This window comes from Leptonotus elevatus, chromosome 4 (assembly GCF_054856555.1).
Source record: "Leptonotus elevatus isolate MCC_2025b chromosome 4, RoL_Lele_1.0, whole genome shotgun sequence".
In the NCBI taxonomy this organism is placed as follows: Eukaryota; Metazoa; Chordata; class Actinopteri; order Syngnathiformes; family Syngnathidae; genus Leptonotus; species Leptonotus elevatus.
In genome coordinates, this window is record NC_141242.1 from 9,237,596 (window position 1) to 9,249,746 (window position 12,151).

At 41.5% G+C, this 12,151-nt stretch overlaps 1 protein-coding gene across 1 annotated transcript in view; it reads right to left on the minus strand.

Moving 5' to 3' along the window:
* The window catches only part of ptprq (protein tyrosine phosphatase receptor type Q), a 41,377-nt gene that overhangs the window by 15,552 nt on the left and 13,674 nt on the right, over positions 1–12,151 (minus strand). The window contains exons 16-32 of the mRNA XM_086072716.1: positions 11,953–12,099; positions 11,603–11,766; positions 9,789–10,224; positions 9,537–9,698; positions 9,284–9,463; positions 9,099–9,206; positions 7,363–7,644; positions 7,004–7,285; positions 6,659–6,779; positions 6,438–6,583; positions 6,212–6,360; positions 5,903–6,074; positions 2,997–3,317; positions 2,647–2,922; positions 1,700–1,851; positions 1,276–1,417; positions 21–284 (exon numbers count right to left, since the gene is read on the minus strand). Of these exons, the coding sequence (XP_085928842.1) occupies positions 21–284; positions 1,276–1,417; positions 1,700–1,851; positions 2,647–2,922; positions 2,997–3,317; positions 5,903–6,074; positions 6,212–6,360; positions 6,438–6,583; positions 6,659–6,779; positions 7,004–7,285; positions 7,363–7,644; positions 9,099–9,206; positions 9,284–9,463; positions 9,537–9,698; positions 9,789–10,224; positions 11,603–11,766; positions 11,953–12,099 (3,504 nt within the window). The remainder of the gene's footprint in view (positions 1–20; positions 285–1,275; positions 1,418–1,699; positions 1,852–2,646; positions 2,923–2,996; positions 3,318–5,902; positions 6,075–6,211; positions 6,361–6,437; positions 6,584–6,658; positions 6,780–7,003; positions 7,286–7,362; positions 7,645–9,098; positions 9,207–9,283; positions 9,464–9,536; positions 9,699–9,788; positions 10,225–11,602; positions 11,767–11,952; positions 12,100–12,151) is intronic.

Below are 12,151 nucleotides of genomic sequence, written 5' to 3' on the forward strand. Positions count from 1 at the left end.
TACATTTATGGTGTATGTACCTGACTCGGAAAGAGTAGAAGCAGTGCAGTTGATTTGCTCTCCAGATCCTGCGGAGTTGACCGCGGCCACACTGAGTATGTAGTCCTGGTCCGGTGGTAGTCCAGTCACTGTGTGTTCTGCTGTGTTGACCTGGTACGAGTCCGCCTCCATTACAATTTCATAAAAGAGGATCTGCCCGTTCGGGTTGAAAGGAGGGTCCCAAGATAACTGAATGGAATCCCAGCTGATTCCTGAACACGACAGGTTCCCTACAGCTTCTGACACTGCAGACACAAAGGGCAGACATGTTGATCTTCTAAAATTAGCTCAAAGTAATTATTCGTCTGTCTCCCAGAAGCTGGGATGTCTGGTTATTTTATTCAGACTGAAACAAGGCAGCAATTGTATTAGCACAGAATATAGAAATATTGATGAGCAAATACCCTCTGAACTAAATTTAAACTTTCTCTGAACCTAACATCTATCCATGGCGCCGGGCCGAAACCTTGAATCCAAAATAGTCGCTTTTAAGGAGACCCCAAAAATAGCGAGGTGGTGAGGTAGGCATTTTATAAAATTTTGCTGGCCCGTTATTCCTTATGGTTTCCAGATTATTTGATTTTGAAAAACTGAATAAAAACTTATTAATAGTGGGAAATGTTCTTTTCTGATTTTTGGAAATACTATTATGTTTGATATGTCTGTTTATTATATATTTGAGTTATAAATGTACAAATTTAAAGCATTGTGACCGGATGTATCAAATAAGACACAAATCAAATGTCATATGTGGAAGTGGATTTTATTTTATTTTTTTCCCCAAAAAGACAAATAAATACTCTACAATTTTATTTCATATATTTCATGGTTCAGGCTTTATAGGGTTACGGTTTTTGTGTGTGTGTTTTTTAAATTGAGAGTAAGACACTAAATACCCTTAACATTAAAAAAAAATATTGGGGTGATTGTTTGATTAACATAGGTCGAGATGTGCATATGAATTTTGTTGGTGATTGGTCATAGTTTTCTCATGTTAGTGTTTTAGAATGTCCCAAAGAAAGACCAATTACAACTTTCCTATTGTCGGCATTTTTTTTTACACTCATTTTGCTTGATAAGAAACTTAATTAATTGTTGTGTACATAAAAAAATAGATTGTGTATATAAAAAAATAGATTAATCAATTATAGAAAAAGGCTTTAGCGTAACATTATTGCAAATCCAGAAAATTCTCTGTTATCCACTCATTTAAAGGCTATTCTTGTCTTTTCTTACCAGATTCATTGGTTGTGAAGGTCACCGGGCTGCTAAACTGGTTGCCATGGCCTACTTGCGTGTAACTGTAAACGCTGATCTCGTAGGAACTATGAGGCCTGAAGCCGGAGATGTACTCAGCAGTTGATGGACCGGATGAATTCTGTATGGTGCACACAGACACACACACACACAAACATACCTATATGTAAAAAAAAAAGAAAAAAGGAGATAGTCACCCAATCCTGATTACTTGCTGATGATATCTTATTGTATGCGCACGTGCGGGTGAATATAATGTTAACTTGGAGAGGCATCTGGAGTGTGAAATTAGAGCCGCTAATCCGTGTGACAGGTGTGTGTTTTTGCCGAGCGGATCTCCCGAGTGCACCTTCATGTTTTCGTTATTACGGACTGGGCTTCCGGCGTGTGAAATTGACGGTACCCGGTGTGTGACGGTGTGTGTGATGAGTTCTCGGATCCGGAAGCCGTACTGCAGGACCACCCCGTTGGGCTCCAGGGGGGGCTCCCAGCTCAACCACACGGACACGGCCGTGTGGTTGAATATGGTCAGGTTGCGGGGAGGGGACATGGGGCCTGGAACACAGAAAGTTATAAAGTAACGGGGATTGTTTTCTTATCATGTTGCCACTTTGTATATTCATTGTTCTTTTGAATTCAGATTTTAAAAAAAATACACAATGGAAAAATAGTCTTGAATTTGATATCACATTTGTTTTGTTTTCCGTGTGATAGATTAAGGGGAAGTCAACCCCCCAATTTTTTTTGGACAATATTATGTTCTATGCAGCCCCACTAGTCTAAATACAGAATTTTGGTTCATATTGCATTAGTGGAATATGAGTTAAGCAGCTAAATCCAGCAGTTATTATCTATATCAGAAGCCCTTTTGCCACTTGCTGTCGGGTGAAAATTACATCACAGCTCGGCTTCAGAAAACGTGTGAACTGTGATTGGTCGTTGCCTGAGCCCTGAGCAAGTGTAATTTCATTTTCAGTCAACAGCAAGTCCAAAATGGGAGATGGATAAAAATGGCAGGATTTTGCTTCATAACTCATACTCCACAAATGTAATATTAATAATAAACATGTCATGCTTAGACTAGTGAGGTCACATATAACATTTTATTGTCAAGGTTGACTTCCCCTTTTATGACCAATCACAGCTCACCTGTTTTCCGAAGCTGAGCTGTGATTGGTCATTGCCTGAGCCCTGAGCAACTGTGATGTCATCTTCAGTTGACAGCAAGTGGTAAAATGGCTGCCTTTTGATAGTGATAGTAACTGCTGGATTTTGTTGTTTAACTCATATTTCACAAATGATCAAGGACACACCCACACACATAGAGGGTAATTACCCACACACACTTACCGCTCTCATCAGTGTGCAGCATCAATACGAGCGGCGGCCCTGAACCTCTGCGCGTCGCTGCGGTGATGCTCAGGTTGTAAGCCGTGTACGGCAGCAGGCCAATGAGCGTGAAGGAGCTCTCGGAGGTCTGTATGAAGCTGGAGCCTCGCGGGCCGAACAGCGTGAGTGTGTACTCCATAATCTCCCCATTGGCCTCCAGGGGGCGCTGCCATGCCACGCCAATGGATGATGACGACAGATTCGTGGCCGAGATCAGCACCGGAGCAGAACTGGGGACTGACACCGAAAACATGTAACATAAACGTCACATATGCATAAACAATGGCCGTGGTTTGTGTCTTTGAACCAACCATCCTCAAACGTCCTCAGGTACATGGTGCTGGTGTGGTTATTGGCGGGGCCAGCCCCTGTCGCCGGGGTAACGGTCAACACGTAAGGGAAATACTTCCGGAGTTTGGTGAAGAGGAAGACTGTGTCGGTGGTGGTGCGCTTGATGGTTTTGTTGACCACGGGGGTGGCTTGGTTGGATACAACGGGGATGATGCCGGCCTCCTGCAAGGTGAGGATGTAGTGGGGGCGGCCGTTGGGTTCCAGGGGAGGGTCCCAGCTCACAACGATGGCGGTGGAGCTGAAGATCTGAGCGGTCAGGTTGTGGACCGAGTCGGACGGCACTAAAGGGAAGAAAGGTGGGATAGTGTTAGATTATATTCTTAGGGAACGACAATGTTTTTTTTGTGTATTAAAGGAGACATACTATGTAAAATTGCCTTTCTTAATAGCTTCCAATTGTGAAACTACACAACCAGATAAATCTTTTTTTTCTAAAAACGTGTCTGTGAGTGAGCTGTAATGCTGCTAAATTATGACACCAAAATTCTAGTTTATAAGATGGCCATGGTCGGACTAAATAGGTAAGAAGAGCTGCAATGATTTTTCCTGTACTGGCAATTTGACACCGATTATTGTAGTGTATCCAAGAGAAAAAAAGCTCTCATTTTACCGGCCCATTGGTACACAACATTCTCATACTGAAGTCTTAGGTACAAAATACAAAGCCTGCCAATGTTATTAGGACACCTGGGAATGCTTAACATAATTCCCTGCCAGCCCAGTTGAAATGAAATTTTGACGTCTATAACCGTCAATGGCAGTGAAATAGTTCATATGTCTCCTTTAATATGAACGAGTCAGTCGTCATTTGTCACAGTTGTCATTATTGCAGCAGAGAAATACGGAAATCAAGAAGACAAACAGTGATAGAGAACAAAAAAAAAAAAAAAGTGGCATTCAGAAAGGAAATTTGCCTTTAGGGATGGAGGAAAAGGAAGACAATACTCATCCTTCATGTTTAACCTGAAAAAGAATTGGGAAGGGTAAATGTAATATTTAAGATCAATGAGTGAATTGAGGTAGGCCAGGTATGTGTGGAGTCAGTGCCGGCGGGGGGGAGCGAACCCCCCGCTGGGCTTGGCTGAGCGGCAGAGACAAGGCGGCGTGGTGGTTCGCTGCTCGGCCGAGAGTGGAGCGGCTAGATCACAGGCAGAAATACACAGTCAGTTACCAGACGTCATCGTTTCATGACCAATTCTTCAATGCTTATTGAATTGAGGCTAAAACACTGGAAGCTATCTGCACCCTTTTTCACAAAATCACATAAAAACAAAGCCTTTTGACGTCAACTTGTTCACAGCATCAAAGGGGGTTCAAGAGAATATCACATGCGTGCGGGAGAATGGCCGTATCCATGGCAACGAGGCAACGGCAGCACGAGGGCAGTGTGCGAATCCCGCTCACGAGACCTGTCAGCCTTTGTTATTCCTCTGTCATCAAGTGCTTTTGCACTCTCCCTTTGTTCTTTTTCCCCTCTAATCCCACTTAACTTTCATCCTGCTAAGTGAAAGGAAATGCAAACTGGTTGTCCGCGGGACAAAAAAAAAACAAAAAAAAGAAGAGCCAGTTTGCCAGATGAAGAGTTATTTCCTTTCAGTCAGCAGACTGAGCAGAGTTTTTATGTCATTTTTTGTGGGGAAATGGAAGGAGGGTGTTGAAAAAGGTGTGCAGACGCGGCTTCCAGTGAAATTATGACTCGATGTGATCAATTGGGGGCTCACCGGACACTTTATTGGGTACACCTACACAACATAATGAGATTGAATACAAAAGATGTATTATATATAAAATCTTGCCTTTGAAAAGATAACAATGCCCTGTTTTGATTGACACTCGCATAATTCAGTGTACTAATAGAATACAGAGGGCGCACTAGTAGAACGAGTGTTTTATTAGTAATTTTTTTTCTGCTACTGTTTGACATTTCTGAACAGTAGCAGGATAGAAAATGAATATGATGTACTCAAAAACGATTTCAGTGTTTGATAATATAATAAAACTATATGTCATCTCCAAATTAATTCATAAAATCGGGCTATTTTCTTGCCGTTATACTTTGGCATGCTAGTAGGACAATTACATCACCTTCCTAAAATAATGGCCTAAGACTTTTTTCAGCATTTTTCAGAAAGAAAACATGAAACATTTAACCAAATACCGATGACTGTATTTATTAATAATGTAATCACTAGGGCCTATATGTAATAAATAACCTGTTTAACTAAAGATGAAGTAGAAGTTGCCCACATCCTTAGATGTTTAAAATGGAAGTCAACGTTAAACATGTCTTTGCAATAAAATGTTATATGTAACCTCACTAGTCTAAACATAACATTGTGATTAATATTATATTTGTGGAATATGAGTTATGAAGCAAAATCCAGCTGATTTTATCCATCTCAGGGGGCGGCCATTTTGCCACTTGCTGTCGACTGAAGATGACATCCACAGTTGCTCAGGTTCAGGCAATGACCAATCACAGCTTACCTGTTTTCTGAAGCTGCTATTATATTATATTATTGTATCCATTATTCAATTCATATTCACACCTAAGTGCAATTTCCATAGAGAGATGTTCTAAAGGAGATTCAAACCTGGATCTCCTGACTGTGAGGCAATCAGGCAGATGTGCGAACCACTATTCCGCAGTTTTAATCTAAAAAAAGAATATCCGTTTTTCCTTTCCCTACATTTTTTTCTCTCTTCTCTAAACAGTCCAATATAATCTTTGTGAAGGCATTTTTTATTTATTTCTTAAATTAGCTCTCATAAGATTGTGCAGGCGAACCTAATGATAAGGCCGGTGAGAGTGTGTGGTGTTCTGCCTTTCGTTGCGTATCTCGGTGTTTGCGTGTATTTGACTGACCGTCTTCAGGTAAGAGCAATGTAAGCGGCTCGCTCCGGACTCCTCCGTCCCCACGTACACTGCTTGAAGTCATCCACACTGTGTAGTTTGTGCCCCCAATAAGACCAATCAGAGTCCAGGACAGAAGCGTGTCCACTGATAAAGGGACGGACACATCCGAAACCGGAACTTCCTGTGACGAGACACGACGACACGAGTGGCAGCATTTTTTCATATCCCCCCAGCTGATACGTTGAAATTTCCTCAAATTTATGGCAGACAATTGGAAACTTTAAGTTTTGGTTTGCTCCGCAAGTTTGTGCGTCTCACCTGTTTGGCCACAGTGCTGTTGTCCGCGTAGTAAATTGTATAGTGAACAATAACGATCCCATCGGGATCAGCGGGTGGATACCACAGCAATGTCACAGTGGAGACAGTCGCGTTTGCAAAGGTCACATTCTGGGGTGCTTCAAGGGGCTCTGAAGGACAAATGATGATCAGAGACCGTTTCATACAAAGTTTAGCAAATGTGTGGACACTCTCGTTCATCTGGCACCTGCGTCTGAGATAATGTAGGCCCGCATCCCTCCGTCTCCCAGCCTGGTCCAGCTGGAGACGGATGCATTGTAGAGGCTCTCAAAGTCCACATTTATAACCACTGACATCTCAGTCACATTCTGCAGCAGATCCATTGTCTCGTTCCTGACCAAGACGTCACATTGGAAACATTCTTGGTTCCTATTACACATACTGTACATTCACTGCATAGCAACTCACCACACTCTGACAACGTAGTAGAGTATGTCCGAATTGACTTGGAGCGGCGGACGCCAGGAAAGCTCAACCTCAGAGTCGGATAACTTTCTAGCGTGGAAGAACTGAGGAGGCATGTCTGGAGCTGTGATGTGGGAGAGAAACTGGCCAATCATATAACAACAACAATAGAATCTATGAAGAACCTGTAGCACCGGAATCTCGTCTGTCTTTTGCTGCTAGATAAAAAAAAAAAGATTAGTTGTCGCTGACCTGAAAGAGAAAGAAGCATAAGGAAGGAGAAGACGGAGAGAGGAAATAAAGGAATTAAGACCCCCTCCCTCACCCCCGCCCATCCGTCCGTCTCACCATCCTCCAGCGTGGTGATGTTGAGCGGCTCGGAGCTGAAATTCCCCGGCCCGGCCCGCGTGTGCGCCTGCACCGTGACACGATAGCGAGCATACTTCCGTAAGTGAGTCAGGTGCAGGAAGTTGGAAGGGGAGGTGAGATTGAGGTAGTGAGTGGAATTCCACAACTCCAAGCTGTAATGGGTTATGACGCCATTGGGCACCAATGGAGGTTGCCAGGTCACGTTCACCTCGTTGGGACTGAGCGACTCGTAGGAGAGGCTGTATGGAGGACTGCCTGGCACTGAAAACAACACACAAGATTGTCCACTGAAACGATCCTGACTGGACTTCGGATTTTTTAATTTTCCATAAACTCACCATCCTCCCTAGACAATACGCTTAAATAGTCCGAAGTGTGGTTGCCGTGGCCGAAACGTGTGAAGGCCATGACGGAGACGTTGTAGTAGGTGAAGGGCCTCAGGTGCGTCAGAGTGACTCTGTTGCTGGAGGTGTTCACTGAATTGGAATACGAGTGGTTCTCATAGAGGACCGTGTACTGTTGGATCACCCCGTTGGCTTTCTCTGGCGCAGACCAGGTCAGGGTGACTGTTGACGAGCTGGTGTCCACCACGGTGAGGTTTATTGGAGGGGAATCCGGTTCTGAGGGGAAAATGATATACATGCAGCAAAATTGGCAAGTGTTAATTCAACACCTACAGAGTTACATTTAACACTTCAAAATTGTCGAGATTGGGCCATACTAAAAATAGTTAAACACTTTTTTTCCTTTTACACCAATATGGAGTCAAAACAACTCTGATGGTCGTTGAAATTTTACACTAGTCAACACTGACCAGTGCTAATTTTACACTAGTGTGTAGTGTAAAAATATGACATAATCTAGTGTAGTACTTTTTAACACTGAAAACGAGTTGATTTCATTTACACCGCAAATGTTAATATGGTTTAAATATTTAACTCTGGTAGAGAGTCAAAAAGAACATTACAGCCAACTCAGCTCAGTCATATTGAGAGGCCAACATTTTTTTTTAAAAACATTTCATATTTTAACTAGTGCTGTCAAAGTTAAAGCATTAACTAATTACTTAATCTAAAAAATTATCGCATTAATCATGAATTACCGCAGATTAATGACACTATTAATTTTGACCGCAGATGATTCTTTATCTGACAGGGGATGGTTACGTTAAAGGTAGTACAGGTTGTGTTTGAGCAATAAACATAACTACATGCAAAAGCATTTAATAAATGTTTGTGTATGGCATTCAGAATATTTGTTCATGTCAAACTATCTGGGTCATTTCTTTCCCCATTTTAAATTATGCAAGTAATAAACCGATTAGAAAAAGAAGAGGATGAGAGTGTGCAGTGGATCAATAAATGTTGAAGACGTCCTCATAACATTAAATGTCGAAGCAAAAAAAAAGTTGATAAAAATGCCTTTTCTTAAATTAAGTGATTAATCATGATTAATCAAAATTCTAAAATGTGATTAATCTGATTTAAAAATGTAATCATTTGACAGCTCTAATTTTAACCTTCCCAATAAAATAATTATAGCTAACGAAAACTCACAAAATGACTAAAAGTATAATTTAAAAAGATATTTTCACTAATGAAAAAAAAATAAAAAAATTGAAATGCTTAAAAGAAACTAAATGAAATGAAACTACAAAATAACTAAAACTAACTATAATTATTGCAAAAATGTCATCATTTTTATCACTTAACATCATACATAAGCTTTCAGGGTTTATTTTGAATGTATTTACTTTGGAAGGAAGGTCAAACAGTTGTTTGAGAATTTTATTAATACTTTACATTATTACTCTGTATACAAATTCTGCATATATTAAAAAAAACTAATAAAAACTGAACAAAACCCAAGTATTTTGAATTTACAAAAATGTACACACAAAAAACTAAATATGATGAAAAGCCTCAAACTATCATAAGCCTGCTTCCCACATTTTAAAAACTATGAAATGTATTTAACGGTCCCAGATTACATATAGACAAAATCCATTTTATGTTACGACTGTGACATTTACTGTTGTAACTGCTGAAACTCAGCACAGCAAATCAATTCCTACCGTCCTCTAATGTGAGAACCAAGATGCCATCTTCCTGGGATCGCAAACTCTGACCCGCAGCCGTGGACGCTGCCACATGTAGAAAATAATCTGTATATTTTTCCAAATCTGTAAACAAGACATTTCCAAGTATTATCATGACGCCTGTTGTATCACAATATGTTGTCACAGGGTGAGCAATCTACCTGTTATCACTAAGCTGGTAGAGTTTGTGACAAACTCCAGATGCTGATCACTGTGCAGTACAAAGCCATAGACGGTGTAATGTGTGATTCGCCCATTGGGGTTGAGTGGCGCCGCCCAGCTCACAAGTATGGAGGTGGAGCTGATGTTTCGGTAGGAAAGTTCCTGTACTGAACTGGGGACTACATGACACATTGCCATGAAAGCACATGACGGCGAATCCTCTTAGGATGGTAAACAGTTACCGTAACATACCTTGCTCTCGTGTCTTCTCTGTGATGTCGGCGGCGGGCCCTTCGCCCACTATGGTGGAGGCGGAGACCCTAAAAGTGTACTCGGTGAAGGGTTCAAGGTCAAACACCAGGTAATAGAGCTCGTCCGTCGACAGGTCTGTCACCTCCTCTCGCATTGTTACGCCTGCAGCATGCGCAAATAGATAGAAATGATTTAGGCCACTCCACTTCTTGTTAGCAGTTTATAACGCGGTTTCAGTCATAAAGGCTTTACCTGTACTTCCAGAAGCCGCCGCATGTCCTGTAATAGATGCTTGGCGAGTGGACAGGCGCATGTTGCCAGGTGTGTGAGTGAGGTGGGAGGATTGTGGTGGTGTCGTCAGCCAGGGTGGAAGTGTAACAGGCGGTACGGGTGTAGCGAAAAAAGCAGTGGTGGGAGGCTGAAATGAACGGTAAGTGTTGCTGGGGGTTTGCGTGACCATCGGAGCAACAGAAGGGTCAGAATCCTGCTTGGTTTGAGCGTCACTGCTTTGCTGAGCACTTGCGAGGTGAGTGATCGCCAGACTGATGGAGGTGACGTCGGGAGACTGTGTGGGGTCAAAATGAGCGGAGGTGGAGGTCCAAACAAGATCGGCGTTCCTCTTACGCCGCCCTGGACCGGCATCCTGATCTGGGCTGAGTGATTCAGCTTCATAAGGTTCATATGTTTTCTGTGGAGAGAAGATAGAATGTCCACAGATGAACGGACACTACTCACAAAATGTCAGGGATAGCCGGGCGAAATTTCAAAATGCACAATAATCTTTACGGGTGAACTTAATTTGACCTTCTCTCGACTGAACTTTCTTTCACTTGATCCTTTCTAACAAGGAGCTGATTGGCAAAATTCAAGTTTTTGATCCATGAATGGACCAATACGATTCCTGGTTTAATTAGAATTGGTGATTAACTCATTCACTGCCATTGACGATTATAGACGTCAAAAATTCATGTGAACTATTTCTATTAGTTTAACAATATTTCTTTCCATTTCATTTTTTATGAAAATCTATATATTTTTTATTGTACATTAATAACATATATAAAATTATCATGCAATTAATTACGATTTTTATTTAATATTTTTAATACTTTTTTAAAATTAGGCCCGTCAGGCGATTTTTTTTAAATTTGTTGTAATTAATCACTTGACTTCACTTAATGACTTCACTAGTTAACTAACGATTAATCACAAATTTTATATCAGTTCTAAATTTACACAAAAAATGTTTTCTAGGTTTTCATACATATATGTTTTTAAACTATTAGAAATAGTTAAAATGAATTTTGGACGTCTATAGCCGTCAATGGCAGTGAATGAGTTAAACTTCATCATGCTGTTCATTTTTTGAAAACATGAGACTAAGAAGAAAGGCTTCCAACAGGAAGCGGCCACTGAGCTTAGCTTGTCACATTGTCAGGTTGCAACCGAGACAAAGAGAGACTGGAGGAGTCACAGAAAGGCAAAGCAGCGTAGACGCTAGAGAGCTGCATTGAAAAGTTTAGAGAAGGATAAATTAAGATGTAAAAATTATAGTTAATATTTGTCAGATTCTGAAATGACACCCAAAAGCTGAATATTTGTTGGCTTAAAGCGGAAGTCAACCATAAACATTTCTTGACAATAATGTTTTATGTGACTTCACTGGTGTAAACATGACATTTTAATTAATATTAGATTTAAGGAATACGAGTTATGAAGCAAAATCCAGCCATTTTTATCCATCTCATGGGGTGGCCATTTTGCCACTTGACGTCGACTGAAGATTACATCACAGTTGCTCAGGACTCAGGCAACGACCAATCACAGCTCACCTGTTTTCTCAAGATGAGCTGTAATAGGTTGTTACTTGAGATTTTAGCAAGTGTGACGTCAAGTGGCAAAATGGCCGCCCCATGAGATGGCTAAAAACGGCTGGATTTTGCTGCTTTACTCATATTCCACTCACACAATACTAAACAGAATATTGTATTTAGACTAGTGCGGCTGCATAAAACATATTGTCAAGACATTTTTGAGTGGTTGACTTTAAAAACGAGGCAGTTTACCCGCTCGCCTACGAGGCTGATGTCCTGTAACAGAGTGTCATTCAGCAGGACCTGCAGTCTGTACTGAGTGATTGGACCGTTGGGCTGGGCCGGACTTGTCCAGTTCACACGGACTGACACGGCATCCTCTGCAACCGCCATCAGGTCCTGAACCGCACTGGGCGCTACACCACCAATTCCGAAAACGTGCATGTTATTTTTATTGACGGCTTTAAATAAGTCCTTCTACATGATGGCAAAGTGCTCTGCGAATAGCTAAATGAGGACAAGGGCTATAGAAAATGGATGGAAGGAACACTGCTAAGTGGGTTTATTCGAATGCTCATACACACACGCACGAGTGTCTTTACCTTCAGCCAATGTCCTCACATCATCCTGAGCTACCGGACCAACTTCTCCGGCTGCTTTGGCCCCCACCTCCACCACGTACTTGGTGTACGGAACCAAGCCAGTGAAGGAGAATCGCATGTCCGCTGTGTTGTTCTCATACAAATATCCTACGCGCAGAAGAGTTATTCAAATCACATCTTACTGCTGTCTTTTCAAGCC